A 20981-nucleotide genomic window follows, 5' to 3' on the forward strand; every position below is an offset into this window, starting at 1 on the left:
TAATTTCATTTTGTAACAACATCTTGTCTCTTAGTTATGATTTTTTTCTCAAGTTATTAGAGTGTGATTTACCTGCAACTCCACGTAAGATGGAGACTGAACTGAAGTAAGAGTACGCAGCAGTGATAAAACTGTAGATCTCATAATTTTGCTTTCCTACGCAGTAGGAGATTTCCCAATTGAGTCATCTGCATTTTGCTGCAGTCTAGAAAATCCTGAAAAACAGCAAAGACGATTTACAATGAAAGTCTTTCTCTAAAAACAGCAGACAGGAGATGCAAACTCCCCTCTTTTAGGAGCAGGCGAGCTCCCTTCCTTACAGTAGCTGTGGGTCAGGAATTCATATTTGACCAGAACTAGACCCAAAACAGAGCCATGCTAACAGTAAAAAAAACACAAAAAAAACCCCACAAACCTTTACAGAATTTTACTTCTGATCCCTATATTGCAATTATGAACACCAATATTTTTCTGGCTTACTTTCCATTTGCAATAGGTGACTAGTGAAGTGCTTAAAACTTACTTGAATAATAATTCACACCTGTGTGCAGGGGGAAGGAGTATTCCTCTGCTCTTAACTATTCTGAGAGACTTTTCTTCCCCAATTTTGGTACCCCTGTGCTGATATTCTTCCCCCTCACCACCCATTACTTCGCACAGAATTCGATTTCCAAACCAACGAACCTCAGAAAACCATCTCGAAGCTTCGGGAAAACTCACCAGCCACAGGCCTCGCCATAAACATCACGCCCCCTCCCCTCACCTTCCCCTCGGCCACCGCGCTGGAGCGGCGCGTGTAAAACCCGAGGAAGCAGCCGACGAGACATGAAAGGGGAAGAGCAGAAAGCTTATACCCGCCTCCTTTTATTAAAAACGCCACAGAAATACACCTGGAAAAGGGGTGAAAGCGAGGGGACCACCGCCCTCCGCGCCGCCTCCCCTCAGCAGCACCCTCGCGCCGGCTCGTGACCCGCGCCCCGCGGTGCGGCGGGAAGGAGCGCGCGCACCTGCAGCCGCCCGCCAGCGGCACCGGCCGCCACCCCTGCCCCCGCGGGCACCGCCGACCCGAGACACCGCGGGGGATGCCACCGCGGGGGATGCCCACGGCCCCTCAGGAGGCGCAGTCCCCGCAGGAGGGCGGGGAAGAATCGAACTCTCCCCGCCCGCCCCGCAGGCTGAGGAAATTTTCCCTCCCCCCCCGCAACCCGGGCGGGGCGCGCGCGCGCCGCTCAAGAGCCTCACTGCCCCGCGCGCGCACACGGCGCCTCGGCCCCCACTGCGCCTGCGCGGCGGCGCTGGCGCACAGGGCTCCGCCCCCGGCGCGCAGTGCGCAGGCGCGCGGGGAGGGCTTGAGATGAGCGTACTACTCCCCAATATGGCGGACTTCGACACTATCTATGAGCTGGAGGAGGAGGAGGAGTCGGAGTCCGAGCCTGTGGTGCGGAGCCAGGAGCTGCCCCGGCCCCGCGACGCGCCGGATCCCGTAGCGGTACGGGGTGCCGGGCACATCACCGTGTAAGGAGTGGGGGCTGGCGGCGGGCACGAGGCAGCGTGACAGGCCGGTGTGGCGGGGGCGGCGGCCGGGCGGGAGCACCGGGCGGGAGCACCGGGCTGCCGGGGCACGGCTGCCGCTGGCGGTGCCTGGAGGGCGTAAGGACACGAGGAGCACTGAGCCCCGTCCCTTTTTGCCCCGAGCCCCCCACCCCAGGACGCGAGCTGCCCGCAGCGCCGGGAGCTGCAGCTCCGCTCCCCCCCCCCCCCCCACCCGACCTTGTCACCTGTTTTGTGAGAGGAGTTTCGCTTTTAACGTCTTAAAACGGGACACTTCGTGTTTCCCAGTAGCTTGAGGCAACCCTAAGTCATGAGTGATCAGCTGAAGTTCAGCCGGCCGTTGAGTGCAGAAGCAGCAGCTGATCAGCCCTGACAGTCCTGAGTGTGCTTTCTGCAAACAATCTGCTCGATAGAAAGTGAACAGCACACGATGCGAGGATCAGCAGCCTGTTCGAACAATTCGCTGTGACCCTTCTCTGCCTCAGCTGGGCCATGGAGTCCCCACACTGCACTGCAGAGGAAGCACATGGCTGCCCTGTAGTTTATCTGCTCCAAACTTAGTTGTGAGTTTGGTTTAGGCTAAATGTTTTTATCGTCAGAATGTAACGTGAGCCAGAATGTTTGCTACTCATTTAAACAGTTGGAACAGAAGATGGGCAAACTGTGATGTGATGTTTAATTGTAGGGATTTTCTTAATATTCCTACTCCTGCAAGTGGAGGACTTAATGTCACAAAGTACATCTGTAACAAGTTGCTGGTTGTTACATTCATTTTTGTGGCAGGAGGGGAGGCATTGAAATTTTTGTATTGCAGTGATCCATCAAGCTTGTGTTGCTTTAGGACTGTCTGTAGATTGCATAAAAGAATGCACATTTCTCTCTGTAAATAGGTGCAGTGTGATGTAGCTATCTGCAGCAAAAACACTGGGTGGGGAAGGCTCTCTCATCCTAAGAGAACTAATGTTGGATTTGATACAATGTCCATCATGTAAGTCTGAATCAGGTTTGCATTGAGCTAGTGCCAGTGGGTAGTTGCTCTGCTGCACCACAATGTACTTGCGTGTTGATGGAATTTCTTTCTGTCCTTACCCCAAATAGCCTGACTAAAGGAGGGATGTAACACAAGCAAAATGATCAGAATACCACCTACCCATCTTATTAGTTATCTGGCTTTAAACACTAAACTGGAAAAAATGCTACACACCTTGCTTTGTCTGCTGTGATACTTTTTGTGTATTAGTGATGTTCCTTAAAGTTCCTTCTTGGCTCCAGCATCTTTTTGGGATGGGCAGGAGCATCTCCAAGAACTCTGTCAACTAGCGATGTCTTCTACATCAAAAGAAAGCAATACTTGTAAGTGATGCAGAAATCATGAGCTAGCATACATGCCCTTGTAACTACCTGAACTGAATTTCCATGCACTTTATTTTCCCTTTCTTCCACTCCTCCTAGCTTTCTTCCTGTAACAAGTACACCTTCCTGAATGGTAGAAGGCAGCTTTTATCAATTCATGACTTATTTTTAAATCTCTTTCTATTGATAGAAACAGTGGATGTTATGAATAAAATGCCAATAAAACCTGGACACTGTAGTATGTAATCCTAACTTCCTTATTAAATGGGACATATTTTGCTTCCTGAAGAGTTTGTCACTTTTTGATCACACAGATGCTGCTGCTTTTGAAATCAGTTGGCTTCAGAAGCAGCCTGCTCTACTTACTGAAGTAAGACACATCATTCAGTAAAACTCATATTTGTTTTCTGAACCTGTCTGGAACAGCACTGGTAAAAATTCCTGTCCTGACAAGTCTGACACTCTATTACAAAACAAACAAACAAATGAAACCTCAAAACCCCAGTTATTTTTAAAAAGCCATTGTTTTCCGTGGATTTTTGTTTCAGATGCCTTCTGTTCTTTATCTGACGTTGGCCTTCTTGGGTGCTTTTGGTGTATAGGGAAGGGATAAGTCTCTAATTCCAGAGTCATTTTCTGGTCCAGCTTGAAAAGTACAGACCTCTTATAAAACTCCCAATTTAATCGATTCAAACTATGTATTACTTTCTTGCATGAGAGTTTTTATTCTTATGACGTTGTCAGTGAGCTGCTGACCCTAACAGAGTTCTACTGCAGTATCCAAAAGTACTAAATATACATTCTGAGGGTTTTTAGCAGGAGCTTGCTTTTCGCACTGACTGTTTTGCTAAACCGTTTACTCCTGTGCATGTTGAGTGATCATGTAAAGTGTATTTGTTTTATTTTACTCACAGAAAGAGAATGTGTGTGAAAGCAGTTAGCAAAATGTATGCACATCCTGTTTGACGCTTTCACTCTAGAAGATTCTTACTTTGAAAAAATTAACTGGCAGTCATATTTATTGTTTTGAGAAAGCTTTTGAATTTTAGCACAGAGAAATTACTAGAACCTGGTAAACGCCTTTTCTTTGCTTCTGAAATTCCATTTTATTGAGTTATAAACCCATTGTTTGCTGTTTCTTGCGTAGTCAGTGTGGCTCTGGTTGGTGTATCCAAATATCTCAACACAAACCTTTTTAGTGAAGACTGAGTCATATGCCTATCAAAGCAACAGCAATAACTTTGAAAAACAGAGCAGTAAACAAACTCTAACTTGGTTTTAAGTGTTTATTTTTTCTGACTTTTCCATACTGTGAAGTCGGTGTGAATGGATAGTAATGAGGTAATGAAATGGCCATTAAACACATTTTTGCCCTTGGCATGCAGCTTGTGATTCCTGCTTAAGTCTGCAAACTTCCTGATTTTTGATACAAGTGAACTTTTGATCTTTTCTTTAGGAGGAAGGATTTGCAGTCCAGATGCTAACAAAAAGCATGTTGTCATCAATTAGGGAAGGCAGAGGAGAGCACCTGGCTCTCACTTGTGATGACATGTGATTACTGTCTTACTCCATCTTCTGCATAATCAAAGCAGCAGATTCCATGTTTAAAACAGCAAATCACCTCATGCTTCCGCTAGTTATCAAAACCTTAGCTTTCCAAAACATTATCCATGGGTAAGGATGCTCTTCAATAATTCTGTTGGCTTCATAAGAAAAAGTCCTAGACTAGGAAGAGAAAGTATTCAAGGAGATTTCAGCTCAGGGCTCTGGATTAGTTTCTTCTTTATTCTCTAATGCTGGACAAAGCTTGGAGGATACTTCACAAAGAACAGAATGTAGGCTCTGGGTTTGTCTGTTCAACAGAGTTTAAATATAACCAGGATTAGGTGTGGGGAAAGGAGCCGTGCTGAAAGGAGGTTGGGGAGCCTGTTGTACAAGAGTTGACTAAGTGGGTTTAGCTCATGTAGTCTAGGAAGACTGATTACCATCTATAAGTACAGTAGTGGGATAAACAAGAATGAAGCGCTATTAAATTCAGAAGTAAAAAGAATTTAAAATAAAAAGGTAAAACGCCTGTAAATATGTCTGTTCTAGATATGAAAAAGTGTTTTCCAAAATTTTCCGGTTTCGGTTTTGGGGACAGGAAACTTTCCTTATGCCTTGCAAACTAACAGGAAGAATTTTATAATGTGATACCTGTTGCAGGTGGGCTTTGCAATTCATGATTTAGTGTGTTCCTTTCAGTCTTTAATTTATGTGGGATTTATGAACATATTTTGTTACAGCTCTGGATGACAAGTTGCATTCTGTCCACTTTATAAATGAGGGTAAATGAGATGGACTTGTCTGCTGCCATACATTGAAGCAGGGAAATAGAACTAGAAAGTGAGGTCACCCTAGTTCTATTCCAGCATCGTTGCCTATAGGCAGCAATGCTTTGCTTTTAGAGATGTTTGTCATCCAGTGAGAAAATTGCAACCAAAGTATATAGGTGACGTAGCTGAATTTCTAACTATTAGTACACTGAGGGCTTGGAGAACTTACCTAGAAATAGGTTGCCAACAACTGATGTTTTAAATTATGTAAAGGACAGATAATGGAAGTTATTTTACATAGCAGTTTTTAAATAAGCTGAATTTTAGAAGACTTCGTAGGCCAAATCATGCTAGATCACTAATCTGTTGTAGAAGGTGCGGTGAAGTTGCTTGTCTCATAGTCAAGACTTCTAGTCTTAACTTTTTTATATTAAGTATTTTAATAACACTTCATTACTTTTACAAAGTTGCTTGCAAAGCTATAGAACTATACAACATTCTGCTTAAACATTTCTAAAAAAAAAAAAATCTTGTTGTATTTGTTTCTTGAGCTCTGTGCTCTTCCCCCCCATCTAATAAGGTAAATTTACTATGGTAAATCATCACAAGGAGGATCTGTAAAACTTCTAGAAAAACTACAGTCAAAATCTTTGATGTTCTTTTAGCCACTTGCAGGTGTCAGTGTAAGACAGATGCATTTCTGTCACTGAGGTTTCTTGGATGTGTTATAACTGAATGGAATGTTTTAGCAACTGATACAAAGTTTTTGGTGTTAAGTATGTTTCATGACATTATCAGCCTTCAAATTTAACGTAATAAAATACATTTTGATCTTGTATTCTTTATAGATCTAAATCAGAAAGCACTAGTATATGTTATTCTTTGTGGAAACTGGTGGTGCAATGGGAATTTTAATATGTGACCAATGAGATAAAAGATGCTACGTATGACTTAGGAACTTTGTAAACTACAAATTGTTGAAGGTCAGAAGAGTATTTTGGGGAAATGCTAGTACACATTTGCTTTTTTTTTTTTACTTTTGCTGTTTCCTATGTATCTGCTACTGGCCACTGTAGGAGTCAGCGTTCTGGGCTAGGGGGACCTTTAGCATGATTTAGTGGAATTAGCCTGTTAAATGGGTAGAGGAAATCATTGTGCAGTATTACCTGAAATTTCCAGTAGTTCATTTATTATATTGTCTGATTGCTACAACTTTGTGAATGTTTCAGGTAGTTTCATTGCTGATATACAGAAAAGTCTGTATTCCTCTAAAGAAGGCTGTGTATGTGCTTCGTATCATTAGTCTCTTCTGGATTTTTTTTAAAGACTGAAAAGACTACTTAACTGCACTTACTATTTTAACTGTTTGTTTTTGTAGCACTAATTTAACATCGTTAACTAATTTAACATCGTTCCAGTTCACTTGAATATGCAGTAGCCCATGCTGTGCTGGTGTTCCGTTCAGTCACATTCACTTGTAGAAACTTCTCAGTGAAAATACGGTGAATAAAACAAACACAAATAGGTGGCGATCGGTTGTAGTACTTAAAACAGCTTAAGAGAAAAAGGTCGAGATACCTCTATTACTCTTTGGGGTTTGTTTTAATGTTTTACACAACTAGTGCTCCAGTATGCTGCTATTTATAAAAGTCAAGGCTCTGACTTAGGTTAGCTATTGAAGAACTTGATTGGACTTCACCAGTATTGTTGACAAACATTTTAATTAGCTTCCTGGATTTCTCAAGACAGGGCAAGTTCTTTTATAATGCTTATCTATTCTTTAAGGTTTATTTTACGTTTTTGTATACTTTTTTTGTAAACAAGTTACATTGCCAGGTTTGGATATCTGAATTTTACGCTATGCACATGTGTGTGTATGTATTATGTAATGATAGGGGACTGATGACTTTTCAGCAATACAGGTATTTGTGCAAGTGACCAGTAAGGAATATTTCAGGTGTCAGTTTGACTCAAAGCAGATACTCTCTCTCCAGGAGGTTTGTTTCTGCAATAAATATTGCAATACTGAATAAATTTGTGCTCCCTCTTTTGGCTGTGATGAATGATTTTTTTATTATTATTTTTTTAAAAAAAAAACCAAAAATACTCAGGAGATAGGTTAGCAGAGCTGACAGTGAAGTTGATGTACAGTATATTTAACTTTACAACCTTAACATTAAGATCTGTTCAAACACAGTCACAGTGATGCCTAAGACTTAATTTTCTTGAAGTTCACAGTTGTTTTGAAGCTGTTCTTTGTGTAGGCTCTTAACATGTTTTGCATGAGATAGTTTAACTCAGCCCAAAGCATTTTTTTTGAAAACTATATGGTTATGAATTCTGATGGTTATGATGAATGGGTTTCTTATAACTAGCTTTATCTGTTGCATGTGAATAAATTGCATGAGTAAGAAAAATAGCACTGGAAGGATTTTTGAACTTAGTAAAACTGAAATTTAATAGCCGGATCTCTTGTTTCTTAGGAAGCAAAGATTGAAACTCACTGCCCTCCAATCGTAAAAGAATTTTTGCATTTTTAGCAACTTGAATGTATTGAAGTAAGGCAACAAGTTATATTTCTTTATCTTAGAAATTGCCTTATGAATGATACACAAGACCTTATATAAACTTAGATTGACAGCTTATGAAATAATGTAAATATAAGGGCAAAAGAAATTAATAGGGGTTTTTTAAGTAAAAAAATCTATTACTTTTTTATTAAGGGAAACAAAGAAAGTTAGGTGGAATATATTTTGTTTGTCTCTTTTGTTTTCAAGGTTTGGCTTGAGCAACAAGTTTGATACAGAATTTCCTTCTGTTCTGACAGGGAAGGTAAGTGTGAGATTAAACTGTTCTTTTAAATGGAAAGATCCAGTGCGTCCAGTGGTTTGTGTGTTACAGATACATGCTCACGAATCTGCAGGCCAGCGCTGCGCTGAACACTGTTGAATTCAGTTTGTCCTCTATGAAGTACCTGGTTGATAGCCAGTCCCTACAATGTACTTTGAAACAAGAAAAAATTATTTGGGGTGATTTCTGTCATTATTGACATTCTAAGCACAGAAAAACTCAATGTGGCATCATACTGTTTTCATGGCCACAATCTGCATGAAAGCAAGAATCACTTAACCTTGCTTTATAGATATCTGGCGTTTGGGCTACCTCCTGTGTAAATGAAATTATTTCAAACACTAGACCTCTCTTTTTAATATTTCTGTCAAGCCTTGAGTTTATATTTAGACAGATGTCTAGAAGAGAATCTGTTTTTTCTGAAGCTTTAGGGAACACAACGTAGTGTTAAATCTACAAATTAAGTAGCTTTGTAGTACATTTTCAGAAATACAATCATTGTTTAGTTCTGAAAATTAGCGGTGACAATTCTCTTCCTTTCTCTGGAGGCCTGTCATCTTATTAAATGCAAGTTTAATAAATATTAACTTGTAGCTATTAATTAATGAAATCTTGTAGCAAAATTCTTGGTTATAAGTTCTTTTCATAATCATGTTTTTTGTATTAAACTTAAATTTTTAATTTTTTGATTTTTTTCTTGCCGCTCTTTCATCCTCTAGTGCTTTTATTTTGCTTCATTTTATATCCCCCTTCTCTATTTTTTCCAGAATCTGTGAGGAAAATGTTTATTTGGCTCTTACTACTTTCTCTAATGTCATACCATAAGCTACACTATTTCTGCAGCCTCTTGCAGTAGCTGTTGAGTCATATCAACAATATACTAAAATGCAGCTGGACGGCGTCTCCTGGTTCTGCCAAATCCATCTGAGGTTTTTCTCCTTCATTTTCACCCCAGAGTAGAATGAATAAAGTACTTGTGTTGAATTTGTCCAGCTTTTTTGACAGCAGTGCAGTTGAAGAGCAGGTTGCTGTTTGGAGTTTTGGGTTGTTAAAGGACAGCCTGGGAAGTCTGCGCTTGCTTCAGAATCTTGCTGAGCTAAAAAGAGTCGTCTTACTGATTCCATAGTATGTAATGTGAGGGCTGGTGATAACACCATTTGTGTTTCACTATGTTGCATGTCTAAGGTTTATTCTTTTCTGTGAAGCTCTTTCTGATCACTGAAAAGCCACAGAATACTTTCTGGAAATAGCAATTGTTATGTTTTTGTAGTCAAGTTGTAGTTTATTACAAACAAGTATGTAGAAAATATCTATCAGGAAATGTTAAAACTTGATTTGGTTATGTAAGTTAATCTCTTTCTATCTCTCTAAAATATGTGTATATTAAAAAAACACAAAGCCTGCAATTTTAATACAAGCATCAATGCCATTTTCCACTTTATTTTTCTCCTCTTGTTAAATAGTGAACAAAAGCTTAATTTAAAGATAAGTTGACAACTTGGATTAATTTTGCAAAGAGAGGAAGGAGGAAGTTGTTCTGCTTGGCATTTACCCTTCTCATTGCATAGATCTAATCAGTGACTTTGCTCTATGGAGATATGCTGCTTCTCTTGAGAATCTTGATATCCTGTTATCTTTTTCTCATATACGGATTTGAGGGGCTTGCTGAGTAAGAAGACCTTGAAAATAAATTAGTTCCCTCTTGTGAGGAAAAAACACCAATCAAATGAGGTAGTAAACCTCATTTTTTTTTCTTACTGTCTGCCACATGCTGTTATGAAAGACATTAAAAACCACAGTTGTGGGTTTTTTGGTTTTTAATACTTTCATGAATTGCAAGAAATAAATCTGTGACTTCCAGTGGTTGTGGCAGTTACTTTTTTTCCCTATTGAAAATGAAAACTCATTTTTTTCAAGTAAGGTTTTCTTCAGATACCCTGATAAATAATTCACAATAATAAGCATTTTAGTCAAATGATACACCACTATAAGATCTTTTACTGTTCTTAAAATACAAATTTTTACTTTTTCTGAAATCACAATTTTTGAATTGCATAGTGACTGTTTATATTAACAATTTGTGATTAAAAGATTTATTATGAACTTGCATTAGTTCACAGCTAGTATAAGGTAATGTCATACTTTATTCAGATTGTCTATGTAACATTAAGTTTAATGGCTTTGTCGTCCAATGTAAATTGATATTAATAATATATCCCATTTGCTAATGGACTGTAAAAGATGAAGCTGTTAAGTGGGGTTGATAGATTTCTCTATGGTATTATTTTTTTCGTAATAAATACAGATGAAGATCGGGGGTTTTAAACACAGAATGAAAATCTATCCGATGCACAATAAAAATCCTAAATAGATAAAACTATCGAGCTACACCTTTCTCCCAGAAGCACTAACTTTTTGGATTTATGCTACCGTGTAGTCTTAGGAATTTACTTATGCTTCCTGCCCCTCAGCTTGCCCATCTGCATAATGCAGATAGTAAACCTTCTGCTAATTTTCTTTTTTGAAAATCTGCTATGCCTCTCCTTCATCCATCTCTCCTACTGCCTCATCTCCCGGTTTTTAGAGTCTGGATAGCTATTGTAAATTAACCCAGAGCTAAGATGCATGTAATTAAAGCTTAAATATTTAATTGAGACATATTTTGGGGTTTTCTTTTTTTGGGGGGGAGGAGAGGTGAATGTGTATATTGCGGGATAAAATGTAGGCAGTAAAACAACAAGGGAAAGGAAAATATCATGTGTTGGGCTTAGCTAGTTCAGCTAGATAGACTTGGTATTCATCTTGCCCAATGAGACACAAGCTTCATCTGGTTTATAAATACTGAGCTAGGCTTTTGAACAGTGCGTTCTGCTCAATGGAATATTTTAAGAAAGATTTGACTACACTTAATACAGAGGCAATACTTAGCTTTTAATAATGTGATTGGACTTTGGCCTAAATTTAAATTCTGGCTAAATTTAAATTCTATGTGCTACAGCTTTATAGGATTACTAATTCTTTTAAAAGAAGCATTTAAAAGCTTTTAACAAAATATTCTTCATGATGTATGGCACAGTAGCACACACTGCTCCAGGTGGCAAGAAAATGATGTGGCGAACCTTAGGGAAGAAAGTGAAGTTTCCTGCCCTGATCTTAAAAGCAGTGAAGGTCCTGTACAGAGATTATTGTGCGGTGCCGGGGAAGTGTAAGCCATAAAATGTGCTCTTAGTATTGTGATCCCATTGCCACACGTGATGGATAGGCTTTGTGATCGTGATGATTGGAGGAGAAAGATCAGACCTGCTGGGCTTTACTTGCTCTCTTCCTGTGTTTGTAGATTCTCTTGCATCCTGTTGTAAAATATTATGACACCCCCTCCCTTCCTTTTATGTTTGGGGTTTTTTTTCCTCCCTTTAAGACCTGAAAGGAACTCATGTCTCTTTACAAGGTTTACTGCACAGCCAGGAGCTATGTACTTATCTCAAGTCTTTTCAAGACCCAGACACAAACTCTCCAAGAGACTTGCCAAAAGTACCCCAAAACTAGACTGTCTTAGGGAGCTTTCTTTGTGCAGGAAGCGCTGTTAATTCTCTGCTTGAAATATATTACTTATTTCATATTAACCTTTCAATATCTGTACCTGCAAGAAAGGCAAGATTTAAAATTATGCCAGAATATCAACAAAATTCTTTGGTGACTGTTGCATTTGGATACCATTTTATTATTAAATTCGAACAGTTATTTTATTTACAGATATTTCATTCTTTGTCACTGTGTAACAATGCATAACTGTTACTAAGCTGTAAACTGAGGGCAAGAAAACTGTGGTTTGCTTCTGTTTGTCACAGAATTAGGCTTATCTTGGTCACCAGTTCCTTTAGTTTCAAATGAAGATGTGTCATTGACTGACAGAAATATTCATTGTGATTACGTTTCCTGAAGGGAGAAATATATCCACTAGTTTGGGTTAGGCATAACCATCTTAAGTCATATCATCTTGCAGCTAAGAGATTCATCTTTACATGAAAGTATCTGGTGCCTTAGTAGGTAGTAGTGGTGCTTTCATAATGTTATATTAGGGTAAACTTTATACCAAAATTTCTGAAATAGAAATTTTCTCTATGTCTTGTTGGCATCCCAGGTTGGTTTCTAGTTTAGCCATTTGCAGTGCTGTGCTCTACAGGAGGGAAAGTATGTCAACATTGTTCTGGTAAAACAGCATCAAACTGTTAACCTGATGGGAACAGGGACTCCTTTAAAAGCAACATAGAAATAGGGAATCTCACCATCCCAGTGCTTTCTTAGTAGGTCCCCAATTTTTCTGCCAGCTCTGATCTAAGAATCTGCATGACTTCTTTTCATGTTGGATGTTCTAACTGATTATAAGATTTCTTAATGTTAAACCAAATTTTACACTGTGCGATTCCCTTGTCTTGGGCAGGTTCATACAGCTGTATCTTGGGGTTAGGGGTGTGGTGTTGTTAAGGGCAGTAAACTTTGTGTCTAATAGAAAAGGAAACATTCTCTTTTCTTAGTGGGATTCATTGCGAAAGTACCAATGGGGTCAAGAAAAACAAAAACAACAACAACAACAAAAACTTACTTTCAGATAAACACATAGAATGATACATAGAAAAATTTCAAAAGGCTTACTAAAAAAGTGCCATTTGTGTACATCCAGATGTTAAGAACATGTAAACTTCTGTAAGAGTTGAGAATGCTAGTTCGTTAATGTACATAGTCTCGGTTTACTTTGAAGCATGTCTGCAGAAGCTCTATGGTACTCATACCGCATACAACCAACCCAATTGTACTTTGCTACAACACTTGCTCCCACATTGAAGGTGAAATGGTCTTACTCATGTCCATTGATGTCTGTGGTATCCTAAATACAGGAGCCAGCACTGCCAAAGAGATCTGTAGCACCTTCGGTTTCAGATACGTGCAAGTACAGGCTAGTTTTCCACATTGCAACGTGATTCTTGTTCTGTTCATTGAAAATGTCCCAATACATGGGATTTCTGGGGTGTTTTTGCTTTTTTTTTTTTTTTTTTTAACTAAGCTGTGTACGTAATTCCTGTTACACAATAATCACAATGTTAAATTATGTTCTTATATTAATAACTGTAAACCTGGCTTGTGTACAAACCCAGCTGACCTCTGACTCCATGCTGCATGGTGATCTGAATGGCCAGGAAACAGACGTTGTATTTATTTACTCCCTTTCCTGCTACGTTTTAATGAATTTAGCTCTTGTGAATAGGCGGAGGTAGGAGAACCAGATCCTCTCCGTTTCCCGTCCCATAGTTTTGCTCCTTTGGTGAAAGGAGTCCTTGCCATTAACTTAATGCTTTTGTTGTTGTTCCCGTTGTTTGCAGAATCAAATGAATGGAGCTGGGTTTGCTTGGCTGCAAGTTTGTAGCAGTTACACAGCTTTGTCTACAGACTAATTCGGGGAGGCGGGTTTCTTCAACACAGCAAGCAGTTAGGAAAGGTTTTTACTTTTTTTCTTTAGTTGTGCCGGACTGGTCAATTCTATTGAGTTGGATCTGATTATTCTGCTTTGTGTGCTCGAATGCTGGATTGTGTTACAGTTGAGAGTGTCATCTTGGAGTCAATACCACAAATCTGTATTTGACTTGTCAGATGTAAGTTATTCAGATTCTGTAGAGAGAGGAGGGATTTGGGATATGTAAATAGGTAAGTGCTCTCGCTCTTTTGTAAGAAACATGCTGCTATTGGGGAAAGGAGCTTGTTTCTGATAGAAAATGTGGTTTTCCACTGTGACCCTGCAGTGGCAATATATAGAAAATATTATTTTGAGTAAGCTCTGCTGGGTATTCTTTAATTTAAATAAGTCGGTTTTGATCAGCTAGGCTTTATTCATAACCCTGTACAAGATGCGTTTATTTGCCTTGAATATAATCCAGTATATGTCCTTCCAGGCTTCTCTATTTTAGAAAGCAGCCACAAGTGAAGTTGTGGCTTCCTGTCGATATGGGCCACTCCAGGGATTCATCTGTAGTCAGGGCTCCACCTTCATCCAGGCACAGTGTAGACTTGCAGTGGTATGAAATTAATTTGGACAAGATTATGCTTTTTTTCTATGTGACACACAAGTGTTTTTACTACCAAGCTGCCCCACATTCCCTTGGAAACCATATATCTGCCATTCTTCCTTTTTTTTTTTTTTTGGTCAGTGTAGCCAGTGCAGATGTTCCACAGCTGTGTCCCACTTTAGTTTTGTTTGTTATCAGGACAATTGATTTATTAATGGTGCAATAAATAAGGATGAGACTGTTCATCTAAGTGATGTTCAGCTCTTTAATGCAGGTTTTTGGAAAGCATGCACCATAGATTAATTTGTTACAGGAAATGGACTTTTCACGCTCACTGGGTGACCAGTGCTTTAGAGGACAGGGTCATACTGCATAATGCTATTACGTTTCATCTACATTTTAATCTGTAGAGGCAATTATTGAGAAAATACACCTGTAATGGCTTTCCACTGAAGTTCAGCACTTCTGTTGCAGGTTGCCCCAGAAGAATTCAAGACCAGCATCAGTCGTGTGAACGCCTGTTTGAGAAAGAACCTCCCCGTCAATGTGAAGTGGCTGCTTTGTGGCTGTCTGTGCTGCTGCTGCACGCTGGGCTGTAGCCTGTGGCCTGTCGTTTGTCTTAACAAAAGAGTAAGTACATGTTCCATTCTTCTTATTCTGTTTATTTTGCAATTACTGGTAACATTAAATAATGGTTAATCGTCTCATCCCCATTTCAAAACCCTTTTTTTGTCTCACTTGCATTCAAAAGGTTATTCCATTTTGCCATTTCTTAGAAAACAAAAAAAGTATGTTTGTTAATGAAGTAAATTACACCAAATTACCAAGCAAATTAGTAGCTTTAGGAATAGCTAATCCCGTCTCAGTTCGAAGAACAGGATGGAGTATGTGATAACCTAATTTTTCAGGATTTCCAAAGGTCTGAGAATTGAAATAAATGAGTGCAGAACTGGACACTGACCTGCGAAGACTGCCTGAACGGGAGGGAAAATTACTTTTCTTCTTCACACATAGCCCAGAATAATTAGTGGTTGTTTTTTTTTTTTTAAATTAAAAATCACTTTTTTGTATGTTATAGATACTGTAACATTTCAGAGCTGAGGCTTATTTGATGTACTTCACTGTGCTGTTTCTATTAAGAACAAACACAAATTTGTTTTCTATTTGGGAAATTTAAAGACTTCCCTTTCACGTTTTTTTTTTTTTTCAACAGAAAGTTGACAGCTCTTGTAATCAGGTCCAAAGTAATAATTCTGAAAAGCACTTTAGCAATATCAAGTAAAGCTAATCCTAATTACCTCCGTGGTTTACATTTAGAGTTGATTTATCACAGCAGTAAATGCTTAGGAAATGCATAAATAGGAATAGTGTAATGGTATTTTTTGCAGCTATGTGGTTTGTAAGACTTGTAGCGATGTGCTGAGATAAAGCCAGTTTCATAAGTGAAGGAGAAAAAGGGAAGAAAACCCAAGTGATGTGAAGGCAAATCACTGCACCTCCCACCAGCAGCCGATGTGCAGCCTGGCTCTGGGCAGTGGCTGCTTTGGAAAGAATAACCCCCAGTTTTATAGCTGAGCCTGATGTTACATGGCACAGAATGTCCCTTTGGTCAATGCTGTTCAGTAACAGCTAAAACATTGATGTGGTATCAACACTATTTTAGCCATAGATCTAAAACACAGCACCATATAGGCTGCTGTGAAGAAAATTAACTCCAGCCCAACCAGTCCCCATACACTCATCTAGCAACAAAAGGCATTATGAGATCCAAAGGCTGGAATATGAAACTAAGACAGGTAAAACAGGTAACAGCATGTACTTTTTAATTCCAAGGATAGCTTTGTCAGTGGAAAAACATCCAAAAAGTGGTGGATTTCCTCCCATTAAGTCTTTGACTCAGGACTGGATAGCTTTGTATCTTTTGTAATGAAATGGTTTAGTTCACCTACTGTTACCAGCTTCAGCAAAGGAATTGGTGGATAGAATTTTGTGGCATATTAATACAATGCAGGAACTACAGTAGGTCATCACAGTGGTCTTTTTGTGACCTTAAAAATCACTGAAAGTCCCCAAATCATCTCCTCTCCCACAATTGTGGAAAGAGCAAAACATAAAGATCATGGTATCCAAGAGTTGAAAATGCAGGCACTGTTTGTTGTGAGCTGGAGCTCTGTGCTATTGGGATTTTTTTCAGGATTCAGATAACAATTCCATTAGCAAAATCTGGAAATTACATGTATGTGAATTATGTGTTGTCAGTAGACTACCTGTAGTGACTGCAGTATTTGGCCAATTCTATTTTGCTGTCTTGGCTTTGGTAGACAAAATCACTCAATTCATAAGGATCTCTTACTAAGTAAGCGAATTCTGGGAAGGTTGTAGTCCCAAGTTAACAAAAAACCTGTGGGGGGTGTTGGTTTTTTTTTTCTGAAGGTGGTCCGATGTTGAGGAGTGGGTAGTTGAAGTGGTAGGACTTCTATTTGTACTTTTGCTTGTTTCTGCTTCTATAAAACTAATTTTAATATTAAGTCAGAAATGTAGTAGCAAGATTCTTCTGGATGAGGCTGGCTACTGAACCATTTATAATACAGTTTTGGCTTACTTTTTAGACTAGAAGATCAATTCAGAAGTTGTTAGAATGGGAAAATAACAGACTATATCATAAGGTAAGAAAAGTTAGAGTGCTTGTTTTCTTCAGCTTTAAGAATAGCAAATTATTTTACGTAACTGGCATGTAGGAATTTTACAGTCTTGTTATAATTGCATACCATACTGATCTTAAACCTATGTCTGAAGGGTTTCAGATGCTTGTAATTTGATATTGCTAATGCTTGTTACATTACTCATCGAAACAATGCTGTGGTATGCATTAATCCTTTGATAATTATTCTCTTAGCTTGGTTTGCACTGGAAGCTGAGTAAAAGGAAATGCGAAACTAGCAATATGATGGAATATGTAAGTATTACTTCCATTACTTAATTTGGTATTCAACGTAACTATGATTTTATAGAGAAAATTTTAAACTTACTAGACTGTCACCCATCTGAAAAAAATCTTTGAGAATAACATGTGGTTGTGTTTGATATACACTCATGAAGGCCACTTTACCAAGAGCAGCTGTGGCATATATTGAGACTTAGAAATTGTCAGCACTAAACATCTTTTTCACTTCATAACAATGCTATGTTTGTAGTGCAGGTACACTTGTTTTGGTCTGTCATTTGTAATGAGAGAGACCCATTGGGACTTTGTGCATTGATGTGATTCCCATACCAGTCTGTAGTTCTTTAACAGTTATCCACCTTTTCCATTGGTATTCATAATTGCTTTGATTCGAATTCTTTGTGCTGAAATATTGCATTTTTATAGTGGTGTGGTTTTTGTCTGGATCTTTTTTCTTTTTTTTTTTTCTTTTTTCTTTTTTGCTAGCTCTGAATTTCATAAAGTTTTAATCAAGACAGACAGTCAATTTAGGAAAGCAGAATTTGAAATATTTCTGTGGTCCTACTATTCCCCCATCCGTTTTCATGTATAGCTGTGAAGATTGGGTAGGCATGAAGAGAGAGTCACCCCAAAAAAGTCAGGTGTACAGAAGCCCTGTATTTCAGAACAACTGAAATATCTGCTTAGTTACTTGGGGAAACATTCCCTCCTTACAGAATATCTCAGATACGTTTAGTCTTAGGTACTAGCTAATGTTGCATAGAAATTGTGCTGAAGGTTGAACTTTTTGGTTACTGTGTTGTGTTCTTGTCTCTTTCCCTTCTTCAACAGGTAATATTAATAGAGTTCTTACCAAAATATCCCATATTTCGACCTGACTGAGGAACAGCATTTGATCGTTCATGTTACCTGTCATTTTCTACCCTTAGTGCCTTGTAGATGATTTTGGAAAGAAGATGGTCTACTTTGCTGTGACTTAAAAATGTTCTTCAGTAGAATATCTTCCTTGCTATGTTACTTTCTTTTGTTAAGAAGACAACAATTTGCACATTTTTTTATGTTAAATGAGGCTTCTACGTTGCACTCTGAATTTTTAACATTAACTGATATAGTTGCCACTAGGGATCTAACATCAGTGCTGCTTAAACTTGTTCTGAGCATGCTGCCTTATTAATTTCTATATTTGCTGTCCTCAAACATGCATCCTAATGCCATGTCATACTCTATTTTATTCTAAACATCGCAACCCTATAAACCCTCAGTAGAAATGTCCAGGTAAGCATCTAGTAGTAATGACTTCAGTATAACTTGCTTGCATAGGACTTGCAATCAACAGCACTGGTTTTGTCCTGCACTTTGCAAAATCGTCATTTACAGTAGGGGGTTAATTATTTTACCCACTATGGATTTGTAAATATGGACTCTTTGCATAATGTAAAGTGTGGTATGCCAAGGTTTACAGACTGTAATATAGCTCTTATTCTATTGCCAACAGTCCGACATCGTTTTATTCATTACATTTGCTAGTATCCCTCTGATTGTATAGACCCATTTACATGCTGGTTTTATGGTAAAGCCATAATGAGTTTGTACATACTATCAGATGTGTAGGGCTCAGTTGCACTTTGTTTAGTAAATGGATGAAAAATGCGTAGCATTTCTGTCTTTTTTTTTTTTAAGTATTTCAGGTGTTGTTTGTAGCATCTGAAATAGGAAGCTTAAATACTGTTCACCTTTGAAATCAAAGTTGCATTTGTGGGGTAGATGGTGGCTGCTACTAGCAAAATACCCTAAAGCCTCTTTTTAGCTAGGAATATATGGATGCCAAGTTTTGTTTTCTTTTTGAATAAGGAAAAAGAAATGGTTCATAATTGGAGACCTTCATTACTAAGGATAAAAATTTGGAACAGCCAAATCAAAGTTGGAGTAACGCTTTTGTTATTTCTGTAGTGTAGCATAGTATACTTAACAGTTAAGTGACGCAGCATCCTTTCCTAGTGGAAATAAATTTAATCTAAATCAGAGTAGTGTTTCAAAATACGCTGGCAAGAGGAAGTGGATCAGTTGAAAGGGTTCATGCTTATTTTTTGGCGTTCAGACACAGTCTGAAGAGCCACAAATGGTCTGTGGAATTCTTAAGTATTTTTGGATTCTTCCCTGTTTGTCTGATCTCAGGAAGGGAAGTAACTGTAGAAAAACTTCCTGTAATGGCTGGCCTAAGCAAGACCACTCGATAATAGTAAGCAAATGAAAATTGATGCCAATTTCCCTCCCTTTCCTAACTAGAAATAAGAAATCAGAGAAAAAACAGCAGATGACTGAGTATCTGCATGTTGTGATGAATACCATCATAAACGTCCAGGCATTTCTTTGCAGCAACTTGACTCCTTGTGACATCATCCTAAGTCGCTTTTTAGTTTCAGGGTGACTTGAGATTTCCTGTGAATGTATTTGCATCTTTTCAGTATGCAATGTTGTATTAAAATATATTATCTGTAAGACCATTGCATTCTACTAACTGTAGTAGGCCAGATTTCTTGTACGCAGTGTTTACAGAAGGCCAGTTTTATGCAAGTTGTTACTTCAAATCGTTTTGTGCTATTTTTACTGTACAGCTGAGGAGTGTCAGACTCCAGTGCTTGCAGTAGTTTCTGATCACAGACCAATGCTTCAGATTCTGAAATCTGTATATTTAGTGAAGAGGTTTGGTTTGAGTGGTAGATTGGTGACAACTAACTGTGTAATTAATTGCATTTGTAACATAATGAATAAAAACCTGCTGTGTTTGAATTTAATGTTAGCTCCACCTTGCAACTTGGATTTCTATCACAGAACCAAGCAAAGTGTTCTCTCTAATTTATTTTTTTTAGGATGAGTGTTAACTGGAATCAGAGAAAATACTTAATGGCAGAAAAACGCAGTGTAAACCAAAACTGAAATAGCATACTCAGTTCTATGTATTTCCCCTACAAATAAGTTTCTGGAGTAAATGAAGGCAGCTTAGCATCATTAACAGGACAATGGAAGTTTCTTACTGTTAGCCAGAACTTTGTTAGTTATTATCTTTTTTTTTTTTTTTTTTTTTTTGTATAAGAAACTCAACAATCTCAGCAGGTTCTTATTTTCTTCTTCATGTGACTATATTTTCAAAATGTTCTTTTCCAACTGAGAGATCGGGCAAGCCAAATGTGAGTTGTAGTAGTTGCCAGCGGTGAATGCTGAGCAGTCTTCAGTCCCACTGCCAACAGAAATCCTCTTCAGTCTGTGCTGACTTCATCATATTCACTTCAGAATTTTTCAGTCTGATTTGTCTTGTTTCTGTGAAGTGCTGTGCCAAGCTGAGAGAATACCCAGAGCTACAGGAGTCGCCAGTCCCTCCATGCTGTGATGTGACCAGAGATCCGAGGCTTTGCATTCCCACCCTCATCCCTTTGTCCTCTTCCTGTGAGCCTGGCCATGTCCCCTGCCCCTGCGTCTCTCCTGGGCACCACGAGGCACTTAAGCACAGAATATTAGTTTTTAAAGTTTACATCTTAAGTACGTAAATTCTATACATTTTACTTTGTCCTTAATTATTAATTATATAGGCTTCAAACCATGAAAGGGTCTCTTCTTTTTGTTTTAATAGACATTTAAATATGTGGGCGTAAAGCAACTAGTAAAGGATATGAGAGCCAAAACTGCCATTTACAGTAAGTTTCATGTTTTAGTAACTAGATAAATTTGCATTAAAATGCAAAACCAGCACACAGTATTATATTTGCATCTGAGAGACACAAGTTGTATAGCTCATTTAAAGACGAAGGCAGCTATAAGTACTGCTGTGAACTCTGCACTTCTGTCTACAGGTTCTTTTTTTTCCCTGGACTATCCTTTGCTTCAATATAAAAACATTCAGCAGGTAATTAT

At 38.6% G+C, this 20981-nt stretch overlaps 1 protein-coding gene across 2 annotated transcripts; it reads left to right on the plus strand.

Moving 5' to 3' along the window:
• Window positions 1-1354: 1354 nt before the first annotated feature.
• On the plus strand, window positions 1355-20165 carry CHIC1 (cysteine rich hydrophobic domain 1). 2 transcript variants are annotated; one of them, XM_065643222.1, is made up of 7 exons: window positions 1437-1515; window positions 2442-2539; window positions 7997-8051; window positions 14603-14758; window positions 16738-16794; window positions 17025-17084; window positions 17904-20165. In XM_065643222.1, exons 2-7 carry the CDS (start codon window positions 2529-2531, stop codon window positions 17952-17954), a joined length of 390 nt encoding a protein of 129 aa, XP_065499294.1. In that variant the 5' UTR covers window positions 1437-1515; window positions 2442-2528; the 3' UTR covers window positions 17955-20165. The 2 variants fall into 2 exon arrangements, with proteins under 2 accessions (XP_065499293.1, XP_065499294.1); XM_065643221.1 differs by lacking the exon at window positions 2442-2539 and having other exon boundaries at window positions 1355-1515.
• Window positions 20166-20981: the final 816 nt, after the last annotated feature.

Source organism: Caloenas nicobarica, chromosome 12 (assembly GCF_036013445.1).
Source record: "Caloenas nicobarica isolate bCalNic1 chromosome 12, bCalNic1.hap1, whole genome shotgun sequence".
Lineage (NCBI taxonomy): Eukaryota > Metazoa > Chordata > Aves > Columbiformes > Columbidae > Caloenas > Caloenas nicobarica.